Genomic DNA, 13,802 nt, shown 5'->3' with positions numbered 1-13,802 from the left:
AAACGTACAAATGCTACGCGGCACATATTTACTCACTTGAAGTACTTTTAAAATCATTTCCCAGATTAAGTCAGGAATCCCAAGAGGTACCTTAATATGGTCAGACAGTTGTGTGGTGCAGTCTTCTTTTTGGTCAGCTAGATGAACACTGTACAATTGCTAAACGGCAGAGCAAAATCGACTTAGACATTTGTTCTGTTCTTTTCAAAAAATCCGCTCCATGCCAAGTTCCTGTTACCTGGTAATACTTGATAGCCTTGGTCAACGGTTCCACCTGAACAGTCTCATCCAACTGGTCTTTGTGCAGCAGGTTGATGAAATAATCCAGAGAGCGCTCGTGAAAGCTCATTTCGGAGTACAGCGTACCCATCCGCTTGAAAACCTCCACCGAGCAATCGCTCAAAGCTCTAAAAATCGGACGAGAGACCACGTCACGGCTTCCGTTGAAGGTTCGACCCCTCGATTTTGGACTTACTGTTCATATTTATGCAACGTGGCTTGCAGTAAACTGAGAGAGTAAACGAGGCCAGACGCAAAACTACGTTGTTCTCCAGCAGGTCCTTTGAGCGCCGCGCCTTGGTCCAGGTTCCCGTTCAGATCAAATTTCTCCTGCGCCTGTTTGCTGATGAGCTCCGCCTGCGGAGGGGACAAGTTTAGGACCCTTTGGGAAACAGCAACCGTTTGAAATGGTGCCAAACCTTGCAGATGATCCTGGGGATGAGCAGGAGCACGAGTATGCAGTCGTGGTCGCCACCGTGGCGGAGGAAGGAGTCCGGCATGAAGGATTTGAGAAGGGACACCTCCTGGTTGAGCTGAGCCACTTCCATTTTCCTCAGCTCCATCTCAATGGCCTGAACGACACGGAACCATACAGATTGCATTAAGAGGAGGTACTCACCCTGCCGCACCCTAATCCAACCTATCTCCTCTCTCATTGGTGATTAGGTGCAACCTCTCCTAACATGGTGTTGTTTGCCTATCCTTTTGGAATTTTTGAGCAAAAAACAAAACAAAAACGTACCCTATTTTCACGACTATAAGGCGCACATAAGTCTTAATTTTTTTCCAAAATAGACAGGGCGCCTTATAATCCAGTGCGCTTTATATATGGACCAATACTAAAATTATTATCATGATAAAATAAAATAAATCAGTCGATAGGGTACACCATCCTCTACAGCTCTCACAACTACGGCAAGCAGCCCCCGACTCTACTATTTTCCTGTAGAAAAAAGTACTGCGCAGTGACTGATGGGATATATAGTTCTTTTGTCAATACACCCAATTGATTGTGGCCAGGCGATCGGCATCAACACAGCTTTACGAAGCATGGACGCTAGCTATTAGCTAGCTACTATTTGCGAATGGATTGTGGCCTGGCGATCGGCATCAATACAGCTTTACGAAGCATGGACGCTAGCTACTAGCTAGCTACTATTTGCGAATGGATTGTGGCCTGGCGATCGGCATCAACACATCTTTACGAAGCATGGACGCTAGCTACTAGCTAGCTACTATTTGCGAATGGATTGCGGCCTGGTGATCGGCATCAACACAGCTTTACGAAGCAACTTTGATGGATTTGTGGGTGATGATGACGTGAGTACATTGTAAAATGGCTAAATAAAGTACAACCGAACTCAGTTTAAGCTTATGTTGCCTTTTTAAAAACGTGTTTTAGCGTGTGGGTGTAGCGTGTATGTTTAAGCTGGTGTATGTTTTGCCATGCCTGGCTGCGTCTATAAAAACGGTGCGTCCTTTGTGTGTAAAATACAGAAACAGCACTTGTTATTGACACTGCGGCTAAAAATACGATGCGCCGTATAGTCGTGAAAATAGGGTATTTTCTCGCATGTTAGCCGCCCCGACAAATAAGCCGCGCCCTTTAAATTGCCTTAAAATCGTTGAATTTTTACAATTTCTCGCGTATAAGCCGCCCCCTGATTCACAATTTTCACCTCCATATTCATGGTTTTAATATGGAGTACAAATGTGTTATTTTGAAGGCTGTTGCCTGCACGTCGACAAATTAAAAAAGGAAGTCATGTGACCAGTACAACCAGTAGCGGTGTAGTTTGTCATCCCTAGGGATGGCGGCGCCCTGGGCGAGCAATGGCAGGCACAAGTGAGTTTTTTCACTTTTTATACAAGATACGGTTAATTTTTTTCTTTATTTTAATTCATACAGCAAAATAAATTTTGATTAGCATTTTATCAGTTTATCGTTTCTCTATTTTGAAATAAATGACCGTATCGGCCGCATTGCGCTATGGCGTTTCGTCTTTGTCACCTTGCAGTTTCATGTCAAGTCTCATCTGTGCGCATATAAGCCGCACCCTCAATTCAGTCATCATCTTTAGCGACAAATACAGCGTACAGAAATCCCTTGAATATTGCCGTTAATGTAGACCAAACATGGGCGTGATAATCGAAATCTCGCGAATTAGGGTCACCATTTTTTTGAGCGACAAATACGACATATATGCGAGAAAATACGGTAGCGCTTTGGGGAATTATCGTCGTGCACCTACCTTAGCGTACGCCTTGGTTTCGGCGAACTTGATCTTGAAGTCAAACAGCTCGGTGGCAGGTTGTTGAACTTGTTCGCTGCTTTCATTTTGCTGGGTAATTAGCTCTTTGTTGGCCTCCTGTTGCGCAAAATCAGTCAAGACCGGGAGCATGTGTCATCGGCTACCGTTTGGCGCACCCACCTGCAGTCTGTTGGTCAGTTCTCGGTATTTGTTGATGGTCTGCTGGTAATCGGCCACCGTCTCCTGGGCGGCCTCCACCCTCTTGTCGGCTTCGCGAACTTTTGCTCCGCTCAGATCCACCTGCTCGCGGAGTTCCATTTCCGTCTCCCTGGCGTTCTCCTGGAGCTCGTCGTTCATTTCATTGATCGCCTCCTAATACCGTTGGAAAATTTGATAGGTTGTCACGGGATGGCGGTGGGTCGCAGTTACATCCCAAAGCCGAGACTGACCAGATCGGTAACGGTTTCTCTCAGCTCTCGGACTTTCTCCTCTAAATCGAGGTTCCTCTCTGTAAGAGTCTCGACCATCTCCTCGGATCCCAGAGCGGCATCCACCTGAAAACCAACAGGGTGAGCATCCAAGTATTGACACGTTTGGGCATCACTGCGCGAGCTTCACCTGCTCCTTGAGTTCGTCCACGGTGTCTTCAGACAGCTTGAGCTCCTCCTGCAGTTTTTCCTTTTGAGTCCTGAGGGTCTCCATTTCAGTGTTTTTCTTCTCCATCTGCTTCTGCAGCTTCACGTGCTCCTGTTTCTCAGAGGCAGACAGGTCACGCATCCTGAGGAACAAAGTATAAGTCAAGTACTGTGTTGCCTGCACTACAAGGCGCACCTTCAATGAATGGTTGAGATTAAATTTTGATTCATTTTTAAGGTGCACTGGATTGTAAAATGCAGTACTAGTGGTGTTAGTGGTAGTGGTAGTAGTAAGAGTACTAGTGGCAGTGGGAGTCATAGTACTAGTAGCAGTGGTAGTAGTATTAGTGGTGGTAGTGGTGGCAATGGTGGTAGTAGTAGTAATAGTATTAGTGGTAGTAGTGGTGGCGGTAGTAGTAGTAGTAGTGGTAGTAATAGTATTAGTGGTGCCGGTGGTAGTAGTAGTAGTGGTGGCAGTGGTAGTAATAGTATTAGTGGTGGCGGTGGTAGTAATAGTATTAGTGGTGGCGGTGGTAGTAATAGTATTAGTGGTGCCGGTGGTAGTAGTAGTAGTAGTAAGAGTGGTAGTAATAGTATTAGTGGTGGTGGTGGTTGTAGTAGTAGTAGTGGTGGTAGTAATAGTATTAGTGGTGGCAGTGGTAGTAGTAGTAGTAGTAATAGTATTAGTGGTGGCAGTGGTAGTAGTAGTAATAGTATTAGTGGTGGCACAGGTAGTTGTAGCAGTAGTGGTGGTAGTAGTAGTAGTGATAGCATTAGTGGTGGCGCAGGTAGTTGTAGCAGTAGTGGTGGTAGTAATAGTATTAGTGGTGGCGATGTTGGTGGTGGTGGTAGTAGTAGTGGTGGCAGTGGTAGTAGTAGTAGTAGTAGTGGTAGTAATAGTATTAGTGGTGGCAGTGGTACAACATACATTCCTAACACTCATTATGAGCAATCCTCTAGTGTTGTGTAAAATTCACAGAATAATTCACAACTAGTAATTAAAGCAGTCCATGTGCTTTCTGTTGAAATCTCACCTTGAGAGCCTCACAAAGTGCTAATTAAAGGGAAGGGGTACGCTCAAAGAGTACAAAATTGCACGCCAATAGTTTTAGTGGGGGCAGTGGTGATAGTAGTTGTAGTAGTAATAGTATTAGTGATGCCAGTGGTGGTAGTAGTTGTAGTAGTAATAGTATTAGTGATGCCAGTGGTAGTAGTAGTTGTAGTAGTAATAGTATTAGTGATGGAAGTGGTAGTAGTAGTAGTAGTAATAGTATTAGTGGGGGCAGTGGTGGTGGTAGTAGTAGTAGTAGTACTAGTAATAGTATTAGTGGGGGCAGTGGTGGTGGTAGTAGTAATAGTAGTAGTAATAGTATTAGTGGGGGCAGTGGTGGTGGTAGTAGTAGTAGTAGTGGATTGTATTCTACGCCCACATCTAGATGGAGCTGTGGTAGTAGTAATAGGGAGGAGTATTATACATCCAACTAGATGGAGCTGAAGGTTATAACCTTCAACAAGAGTCCCAAATGAAGTCTTAAGGACATTTTCAGTAAATTATCATTAAAAAAACACAACATGATTGTCCACTACACACAAAAAGTTTGGGATCTAGGATTAAAATTTTAAGACGAACCAAAATGAATTTTACCTAGAGTCATTCTTGGAACAGTTGCAGGATTCCAGAAATGGTGGACATTTGGACTTGAATTATTAGCTCATTTTACCGATTAATGGTAAAAAAAAGACATTGGGGGGGGGGGGGGGGGGGGGGGGGGTCAAATATTTGAAGAAAAGCCTGGCAACCCACCAGGCTTATAAAGCACTAGAAAACCCTGCATGATAAAAAGGTGATGGTATATGGTGATGGTAAATAGTATTTACAAGCAGTTTTTTTTTAATTCGGTCAATTTACTGAAAAAAGCGGTGGTAGATTATTTAAATTGAAAAGTAGACTAAAAAACTGTCCTCAAATCTTGGAATGACTCACCGGACCAAGGCCTCCTTAAGTTTGCTGTTCTGCTCCTCCAGCTGTTTCACATGGTACGTGGACGCAGCCCCATCTGAACCTTCAAGAGCAACGAAACCACGTTACCCGGACGTCAACCTGCGGTTCGCGGCTTTGGCGGCGGACCTTTCTCTGAAATGTCGTGTCTGAGGATCTCCAGGTCCATGGAGAGCTCCTCTACCTTCTCCTTCAACGTGTCAACCTCCACCTGCAGTGACTCTGCTCGCTCTTCCGCCATCTCTTTATCCAGAGTGGCCATCTCAATAGCGTCGGCCGTGTCCGACATTTCTTCCATGTAGCGGTCTTTTGCCTCCTGAGCATCACGTGCTTCCTGACGAGGAACAAAAACGGTCAAGTTTCCCTTTTTCTAGAGATTCTACCATCCTGGAAGTTACCCTCTTGGCTTCTTTCAGTTGTTTCTGGAGGTCGGCCTGCTGCTCCTGCATCTTGGTTTTCCACTCATGAAGTTGCTCTAGTTGGATCTTATGCTTCTCCAGCTCCTTCAGCTTGGCCTTGTCCTCCACTCGCTTGGTTTTCAGCGTTTCCAGCTTCTCCTCGAGGTCCTTGACCTGCGCACGTAGAGACTCGTCCTCCTAGAAGCAGCAGGTTGCTCAAATTGAAACTTTTGTGGAAGAGCAGAAGCTCTACCATGCTTATTTCTTGGAGAATTTACATTAGGCAAAAAATTGAACTTGCGTCTAAATGTGAAATTACTTAATAAAAATCCAAATTATATTAAGTAAAAAAAAAGTTAATAAATATATAACCTTCCCAGCATACAATTAAAACTATTAAACATTTGCAATCAAGTAATACTAAGAGACATATTCAATATTATTTTTTTCTTCTGAAAATGCAGAGCACAAAACAGCAATTAGAAAAACTAGACATCAAGTTTAACACATCACCCCAAAAATTTAACAAAAATCTGATTCAAATTATAGTTATACATTTCAATTGAAAATATAGCAAACCTTAACCTTGTATAGACAATGTTTTTAATCACAGTTGCATGGTAGTAGCAAAATAAGTATTTAAGCACAAAACTAAACGTTCAAAAATAAACTTGTATAAATGTAATTGTTTTAAATCTGGGCGAGAGGACTTGTAAATCTTCCATCACAAAGCTCCTCCCCCACGACAAGATTTTGTACCAAAAATTTCCAACACAACAAGGGCTGGCTCTAGAGGTGACTGTGTAGTTCCCATTTAGCCAAAGCACCTTCTCTGTACTCTTGGCAGTACTATAGCCTGGCTGTTGGAGTTATTTTGGGTATTATTATATATACAACGTACAACGAAGAAATATTAATCATTATATGTGTTGGGGTTATTTTAGGATGTTAATCATTAATATGTATAGGAGCTTTATTTCAATTTGGGATCGAGCAAGCTCGAGGTCACTCTACATGGCAGCTGGCTTTACGGTGTTGTCCCCATTTTGTCCGATATTAACGGACAAACACGCAAATTCTCAGAAATAATTGATTCTTTAAAAAACTGGGGCCCAAATTCAAAAAATTAGCATTGTAACATCCTAGAACCGTACATTTGCAATTGTTTGTTCTAAACCGCATTCAAATCGAATGTACGGTGTTGCCTCCATTTTGTCCGATATTAACGGACAAACACACATTTAGAAATAACCGATTTTGGGGAAAAACTGGGGCCCAAATTCACAAATATCGAGCATGGCAACATCCTATACGACACATTTGCAATTGTTTGTCCAAACCGCATTCAAATCGGATGTACGGTGTTGTCTCGATTTTGTCCGATATTAACGCGCACACACATTCTTAGAAATAATCGATTTTTGAAAAACTGGGGCCCATATTAAAAAAAAAATTGAGCGTGGTAACATCCATAACGACACGTTAGCAATTGTTTGTCCAAAACCGCATTCAAATCGGATTTACAGTATTGTCCCCATTTTGTACGATATTAATGGACAAAAACACATTCTTGGAAATAATCAATTTTTTCCAAAAACGGAGGTCCAAATTCAAAAAGCAAGCCTGGTAACATCCTAGACGAGACATTTGCAATTGTTTGTTCAAAACCGCATTCAAATCGGATTTACGGTGTTGCCTCCATTTTGTCAGATATTAACGGACAAACACACATTTAGAAATAATCGATTTTTGGGAAAAACTGGGGCCCAAATTCAAAAATATCGAGCGTGGTAACATCCTAGACGACACATTTGCAATTGTTTGTTCAAAACCGCATTCAAATCGGATGTACGGTGTTGCCTTCATTTTGTCCGATATTAACGGACAAACACACAAATTCTCAGAAATAATCGATTTTTTTGAAAAACCGGGGCCCAAATTCAAAAATCAAGCCTGGTAACATCCTATACGACACATTTGCAATTGTTTGTCCAAAACCGGATTCTAATCGGATGCACGGTTTTGTCTCCATTTTGTCCGATATTAACGGAAACAAACACACTAACGTACACAAATTCTCAGAAATAGTTGATAAACGACCCACCTTGCTTGCAGTCGCAGGGGTCGAGATTGCCATAACCTCTGGTAGTGACCCAAGCTGAGGGGTGATGGAGTGCGCACCCAGGTGGGGCGCAAGTCCCACTTCACTCACATCGCCAGAAGACAAATTCTCACGAGATCCCTGTCAAACGGTGAAGAAAATTTAATCTTCCTCACTTGGACCAACATTTCACCCATTGTGTGCCCTCAAAACAAGTTAAGCAAGTAGCCTAAAACCCATATTTGAACCGAGCACCCGTGTTTTCGGACTGATACAAAAAAGGTGAGATTCCGTGTTCATTATTTCATGGAAAGTGAATTGTTCGCATGGAAAAATAAATTTTGAACATGATCTCACCTTGGCCAAACGACGGGTAGAGGACTGGAGTAGTGGGAACACGGGTTAGCAACGAGAATAGCAAATAGTGAGAGCCGTATTTTTCGGACTGTAAGTCAAATACTGCACAACGAATAGTTAAAAAGAAACAAGTCGTACTGGAGTACAAGTCACACTTTTAGGAGTCCATTTTTTCTTTTATCAGAAACCAAGTGTAATACTTGGCAAATAAACAGGCTAACTACATAGCAGTTTTTCTGATAACTATAACCTAAAAAGGGCTAACTAGCACTTGAGTATGAGTGCCAAACGATGGAAAAAAGTGCGACTTATAGTCCGGAATATGCAGTTTATACAGTCATACCTCGACATACGAGCAATTTGACATCATGTCTTTCTGGTTGCAACTCCCTCGTGTAATGTCTCTACGACCACTGGGCGGAGCGTTGCATTTTTTCAGTGTTTTTTCCCGTTAGTCAGTGCGCATGGCGGATCAATCGCTAATACGAGAGGAGTATACTACTTCTCGTTGGCAAGTGGTCGTGCGTTATCCTATTTGTGTGCATCATTTTCGGACTATTTTGAAAGGAATACAAACTCAAACAATCCTCGATAGGTTGCGTATGAAAGTCAGGGTGGAGGTGGGGCCAATAGAGTCAACCCGGGAGAACAAAGGTATAAAAATGTAAAACAAAATTAGAATTAAGTTTAGTGTAAGGTTAGATTAAACATAGTTTTGAGTCTGCATCGTAATCCAAGTTCGTTTAAATTTGTTTATGTTATGTTACGAGCGTGTTGCCGTTCAAAAAGTCTCATTTTAGTAGGATTAAACACATTTTAATACTATTAAACCACTACTTATTTGTTACTTTGTTAATAGATGGCGAATTAGAATAAACAAAAATGTTTTTCCAATCCAATATCCTGTTTTTGGTGTTTTTTCAGAGGGTTAGAACAAATTCATTTGTTTTTAGTTCATTTCAATGGGAAACGGTCATTTGAGTTACAAGTAAATCGACATACGAGCTCAGTCCTGGAACGCATTAAGCTCGTATCTCGAGGTACCACTGTATTAGAAGTTAATGGTTTTGAAAAGTGAAGAACATTGACATGCTACACCATGCATTTGTGCCAACGCTAGCTAAGTGTTAGAAGAAGCAGTAACAGGCACGTCTTGACATAAAATGCAACAAAACATGCACATGAAAAACAGAATACACCCAACAAAAAAAATGTTAAGCTTAGTGCGTAGTTCTACAATGAAAAGATTGAAATGTTTAAATCCCGCAAGAGGAAAAAAAACAAGATAGATGACTACCTTTTTAGCGCTTACGGGTATCTGATAAAGTTGAGACTGGGAAAAAGAAACCTCGGATTGTAGTTATAACCACTTACGCTAAATAACGACTGCTTACCTGTTTGGACGTTTTGGAGGTGTCAGGAATATCTAAAGGAACAAAATAACATCTCATATTTATTTATTTTTTAACCCCGAGATTGAAAACGCGGGATAAACGGTCACCTTTTTGTCTTGGGATCCTGGAAGCGCCCGTTTCGGGGGTGTCAGGAGAGGTTGGGGCGGAGTCGTCGTCGACCAGCTGAATCTGCACATGTGTAAAAATCAAACTTGGTGTTCAAAAGGTCTTTATGTCCAAACGTGAGTCTTGAAAAAGAGAGGGTCGTCTTATATTCGGGCCAATCTACCAGTGGCGGTCCGTGTATTTCCTAGTGACGCCTTCAGCAAAAACTATTTTAAGGCTATAAAACCTCTACTGCAGCTACAACTGCGACACAAAAAATAATCAATAATAACCTCACAATTGAAATATTATTTAGGAATATAGCCATATTTTACTCACCACAAATCCTTTTTAATTGTACATAATATCCATCCTCCTTTCTTTCTTCCTTCTTTTCTATCGCCTTTTACTCAGCACAAATCCTTTTTAATTGTACATAATATCCATCCTCCTTTCTTTCTTCCTTCTTTTCTATCACCATCGAAGCTAATGCTGAAAGTCGAGCCTGTCCTGTCATATTTCCGGCATAGTCCGTCTTGAAAATGGCTTTAAATCAACACAACAATATATTTGCTTGTGCAGCTAAGTTAGCGCACTGAAAGTGGCGCACACACCCTTTTCCCGGCTGTAACAGGCTTGCTAGCTTCGGAGTTGACCGCCCTCTCTTAATGATGTCCATTTTTTTCTGGAAAAGTCCGTATGGAAAATAGCTTTCTGGCATACGTTTTTATTCGATTTAGTGCTGAAAATGTTCGTTCCCGGTTGTGACAGGCTTGCTTGCTTTGGAGTTGTCCCACCTTTCTTAATGATATCTAGCTTTTTTTTTCTTGAAAATGGCTTTAAATCAACACAATTTCTTTGCTTGTGCAGCTCATTCCGGATACAGTTTGGTAGCTCTGGCTAATCCACGCTATTACTAGCCAATCATAGTTGGTGAAAGCGATGACGTATCCTTACGCCTGCGAGAAGGCATTGTGGTGTTGCCAACTCGAAATCTGATTGGTTAAAGCAACAGTCTTATCAACGCTTTTTTAATGCAGCAGAGCCTGCAGAACTGTTTGTGAAGGCCTTGGGGCAGATTTATGACCCTGGCAACCAATAATGGCTGAAATGTGATTGGTTAAATGCTTCAATATGAAAACACATCAGGAAGCAGTCCAACCAGGAGGCAAAGCAATGAAGGGGAGCTAACAGACAATTTGGAATGATTTAATATTTAAGTATTGATGGACAAAATATAATATATGATTCAGATATTTCTTAGGCCAGCAGAGAAGGCCTTGAAGGCCCTGATGGCCCACCACTGCAATCTACTAACCTGAGTTTTCCGCACAAAGACGCCATGGTTATCCTCGCAGGTGAAGTAGCGTTTCCCCTGCACGGTGCCGTCATTCCTGCCTTTGGGTTCGTTAAGAACGACACCCACCCATTTCCCGGTGGCAAAGAGGGTCGCTCCGATAAAAGCGACAGTGCCTCGTTGACCTTTCCCCACCAATTCCACAACAGAACCAACCTAGGAAGCAAGGTATTTCGATCAATTATTTCATTTTCCCCCTCAACTTTTTTCCCTAAAAAAGTCCAGAATCACATTTTTACATGACAGTAATACCTCGACATACGAGCAATTTTTTCAGGGCATTTTTCCCCGTTAGTCAGTGCAAATGGCGTACTCGTATCTCAAATCAATTTTTGCCTTTTAAAATAACTAAGTACAGTAATACCTCAACATACAAGCAATTTGAGATGAGAGTAAAATTTCAGGCAAATATTTATCTTGAGATACGAGACAAATTTTGATTACGAGCACACAACTCCCTCCTGTTGCATTTTTTAAGTGTTTTTTTTCTTCCCGTTAGTCAGTGCGAATGGCGGAGCTTGATCGCTAATACGAGAGGAGTATACTACTTCTTGTTGGCAAATGGTCGTGCGTTATCCTATTGTGAGGGCATTTGTGTGCATCATTTTCAGAATATTTTGAAAGGAATACAAAATCAAACAACCCTCGATAGGTTTGCATCTGAAAGTCAGGGTGGAGGCGGGGCCAATAGAACCAACCCGGAAGAAGAAAGGTATAAAAATGTAAAACAAAATTGGAATTAAGTTTAGTGTAAGGTTAGACTAGACACTAATTAATCAGACTTCGCCAAAGTTTGGTCGTTGTCATAGAAACTATACTATACTATGTTTGCCTATATAAAGACTGACCCACTGTTCATTCGGGGAGAGAGTTGCAAGGACAACAGACTGTGAGCGTTTCACAGCTGTTCGAGCTCTCTCCCTATCCTGCAGTCCGGTAATAAACCTATTTCCTATTAAATTGATCTCACTCTTTCTTAACCTGTTCCTGAAGTTGTATTTTCAGATCTATCAACTTATTTATGAGTGTGTCTACATTGTAATCAAGTTCATTTAAATTTGTTTATGTTATGTTACGAGCGTGTTGCCGTGCAAAAAGTCTCTCCGTCTAATTTTAGTACTATTAAACCAGTAGTTATTTGTTACTTTGTTAATAGATGGCGAATTACAACAAATAAAAATGTTTTTCCAATCCAATATTGTTGGGTTTATTCTGGGATGTTACTATATGTTGATTAAGTATTTTAATAGGTAATGAAGCTATAAATTAATTTGTGCTTTATGTTGGGACCGAGTAAGCTTGACACTTTCCCCCACAGCTGCTTTCGAGGCCAGTTAATTGTTTTCAGGACTATTGACTGAACAGGACATCATGTTCCAGGCCGAGACTGTTGATCTGAATTGGCAATGAAGATCTACAAGGGACTCTTGAATTGCTTTGACTTGGATTCCGGGAGATGGCGATAAAACGCGAAAAACATATTTTTAATTGTTTTAATTCACAGTCGGAACGTCCTTATTCTCCATGCCTCAGAACCGAGCGTATCCCAGTGCGTTTTTTAAAATCATTGAAGGCTTTGAATGGTTTCGCTTGTCTTTTTAAGATATTTGCTTTGCTTTCAAGTCCATCAAGAAGCATCTAGTGTGCTCGTATATTTTTTTTACACTTTGTCTAGTAACACAAGGCAAAAATTAGCTCGGAATTTTCCTCGTATCTCAAATTTCTCGTATATTGGGACACTCGTATGTCAAGGTATGCTTTAAACTCTTTTCTAGCACTGTTGTAAATTTACCTTTATAGGTTTTCCACTAGTCAAGGCTCCCCCGCTGCTCATCCTGGTTATCAGTGGGCTGGTCAGCTGATGCATTGTGGGAATTGAGAGGAAGGATTAGACGTATGGAAAAAAAATCAGTTTAGAATGAATTGGATACAAAAACGAATGAAAAAAAATCATTTGAAGAGGTAAGTGGCATAATATTTTATTTATTTTCAGTTGGGTTAAGAAGAATAAATGTAATGAGGAATTTCAGTCACATGTCGCAGACCCCCGTAAGCTGTTTAATTTTTTTTTTTACTTGCCCCAGCTCACACAAAGGCGCCCATTGAAAACTAAACAGGACAAGAAAACTCAATAATTACCTTCAGGGTGAAAACGGAATATAAAAAAAAGCTTGTTTTCATAAAAGAACAGGCAAAAAGACGCAAAAATATGTATTATTAACCATTTAAATTCAATTGTAGCCTCGACGGGAATCAATCATGTTGTATCTGAATTTTAAATTTTAAATTAGATTTATATATTTATATTTTTTTTAACATAAGTTACTTACCAGGGGCGTGTAAGAATGTCTCCTGTTCAAAGCCATGGTTAAAAGAAAAAAATGAAAAATACAAAATAGTTTCCAAAATAAACCTAACTAAAAATATTCTTTACTTTTAAAAGATTATCCTTTTAATGGAAAAAAATATGTTTTAAAAGTAAGGGCCAAGTAGCTCATCGTGAAATTTCTACACTGAAATGGACAAGAGGGAGGGACGATAGTTTTCATATTTTTAGATTTATTTTTTTAACCCTTACTTGGCACTCACTTCTCATTGGCTGCAATGAATTAATTATCGATAGCCCCGCCCAGTCAAAATGGATTGGACATTTAAATTGAACATTAATTGGCATACAAGGAGTTAAATACTTTATTTAAAAAAATCAATTTGCATTGTATTTTGTCACATTTTAAATAAATTTATATTATAAAATATTTAAAAAACACTACAATAAAAAATAGTCACTCATGATTAAGAAAGGAGGAAATTGCACTTAACATCATTTTATAACATTAACGGAAATGAGAATTATTAATTATTGGGTGGTGTTTCAAATGTTGTCATTTTTGGTTCGCGATTCTGAAAGATGCTAGGAATCCACGA

The 13,802-nt window shown here is 40.6% G+C and overlaps 1 protein-coding gene across 4 annotated transcripts in view; it reads right to left on the bottom strand.

The window, feature by feature from the left end:
* The window catches only part of dctn1a (dynactin 1a), a 22,761-nt gene extending 9,964 nt beyond the window's left edge, over nt 1-12,797 (bottom strand). For 2 of the 4 annotated variants that reach the window (XM_077588964.1, XM_077588965.1), the window contains exons 1-18: nt 12,670-12,797; nt 10,839-11,033; nt 9,523-9,604; nt 9,416-9,447; nt 9,319-9,354; nt 8,022-8,045; nt 7,668-7,805; nt 5,564-5,761; nt 5,295-5,499; nt 5,151-5,229; nt 3,150-3,309; nt 2,981-3,085; nt 2,712-2,903; nt 2,532-2,648; nt 699-851; nt 476-636; nt 239-407; nt 91-159 (exon numbers count right to left, since the gene is read on the bottom strand). In XM_077588964.1, the coding sequence (XP_077445090.1) occupies nt 91-159; nt 239-407; nt 476-636; nt 699-851; nt 2,532-2,648; nt 2,712-2,903; nt 2,981-3,085; nt 3,150-3,309; nt 5,151-5,229; nt 5,295-5,499; nt 5,564-5,761; nt 7,668-7,805; nt 8,022-8,045; nt 9,319-9,354; nt 9,416-9,447; nt 9,523-9,604; nt 10,839-11,033; nt 12,670-12,744 (2,190 nt within the window). In that variant the 5' untranslated portion in view covers nt 12,745-12,797. The remainder of the gene's footprint in view (nt 1-90; nt 160-238; nt 408-475; nt 637-698; nt 852-2,531; nt 2,649-2,711; nt 2,904-2,980; nt 3,086-3,149; nt 3,310-5,150; nt 5,230-5,294; nt 5,500-5,563; nt 5,762-7,667; nt 7,806-8,021; nt 8,046-9,318; nt 9,355-9,415; nt 9,448-9,522; nt 9,605-10,838; nt 11,034-12,669) is intronic. The other 2 variants (XM_077588966.1, XM_077588967.1) reach the window with 2 other exon arrangements.
* Nucleotides 12,798-13,802: the final 1,005 nt, after the last annotated feature.

The sequence above is a fragment of the Stigmatopora argus genome, chromosome 20, assembly GCF_051989625.1.
Source record: "Stigmatopora argus isolate UIUO_Sarg chromosome 20, RoL_Sarg_1.0, whole genome shotgun sequence".
Taxonomy (NCBI): Eukaryota; Metazoa; Chordata; class Actinopteri; order Syngnathiformes; family Syngnathidae; genus Stigmatopora; species Stigmatopora argus.
The sequence above is the reverse complement of the archived record's forward strand: the minus strand, read 5'-3'. Positions and strand labels throughout refer to the sequence as shown.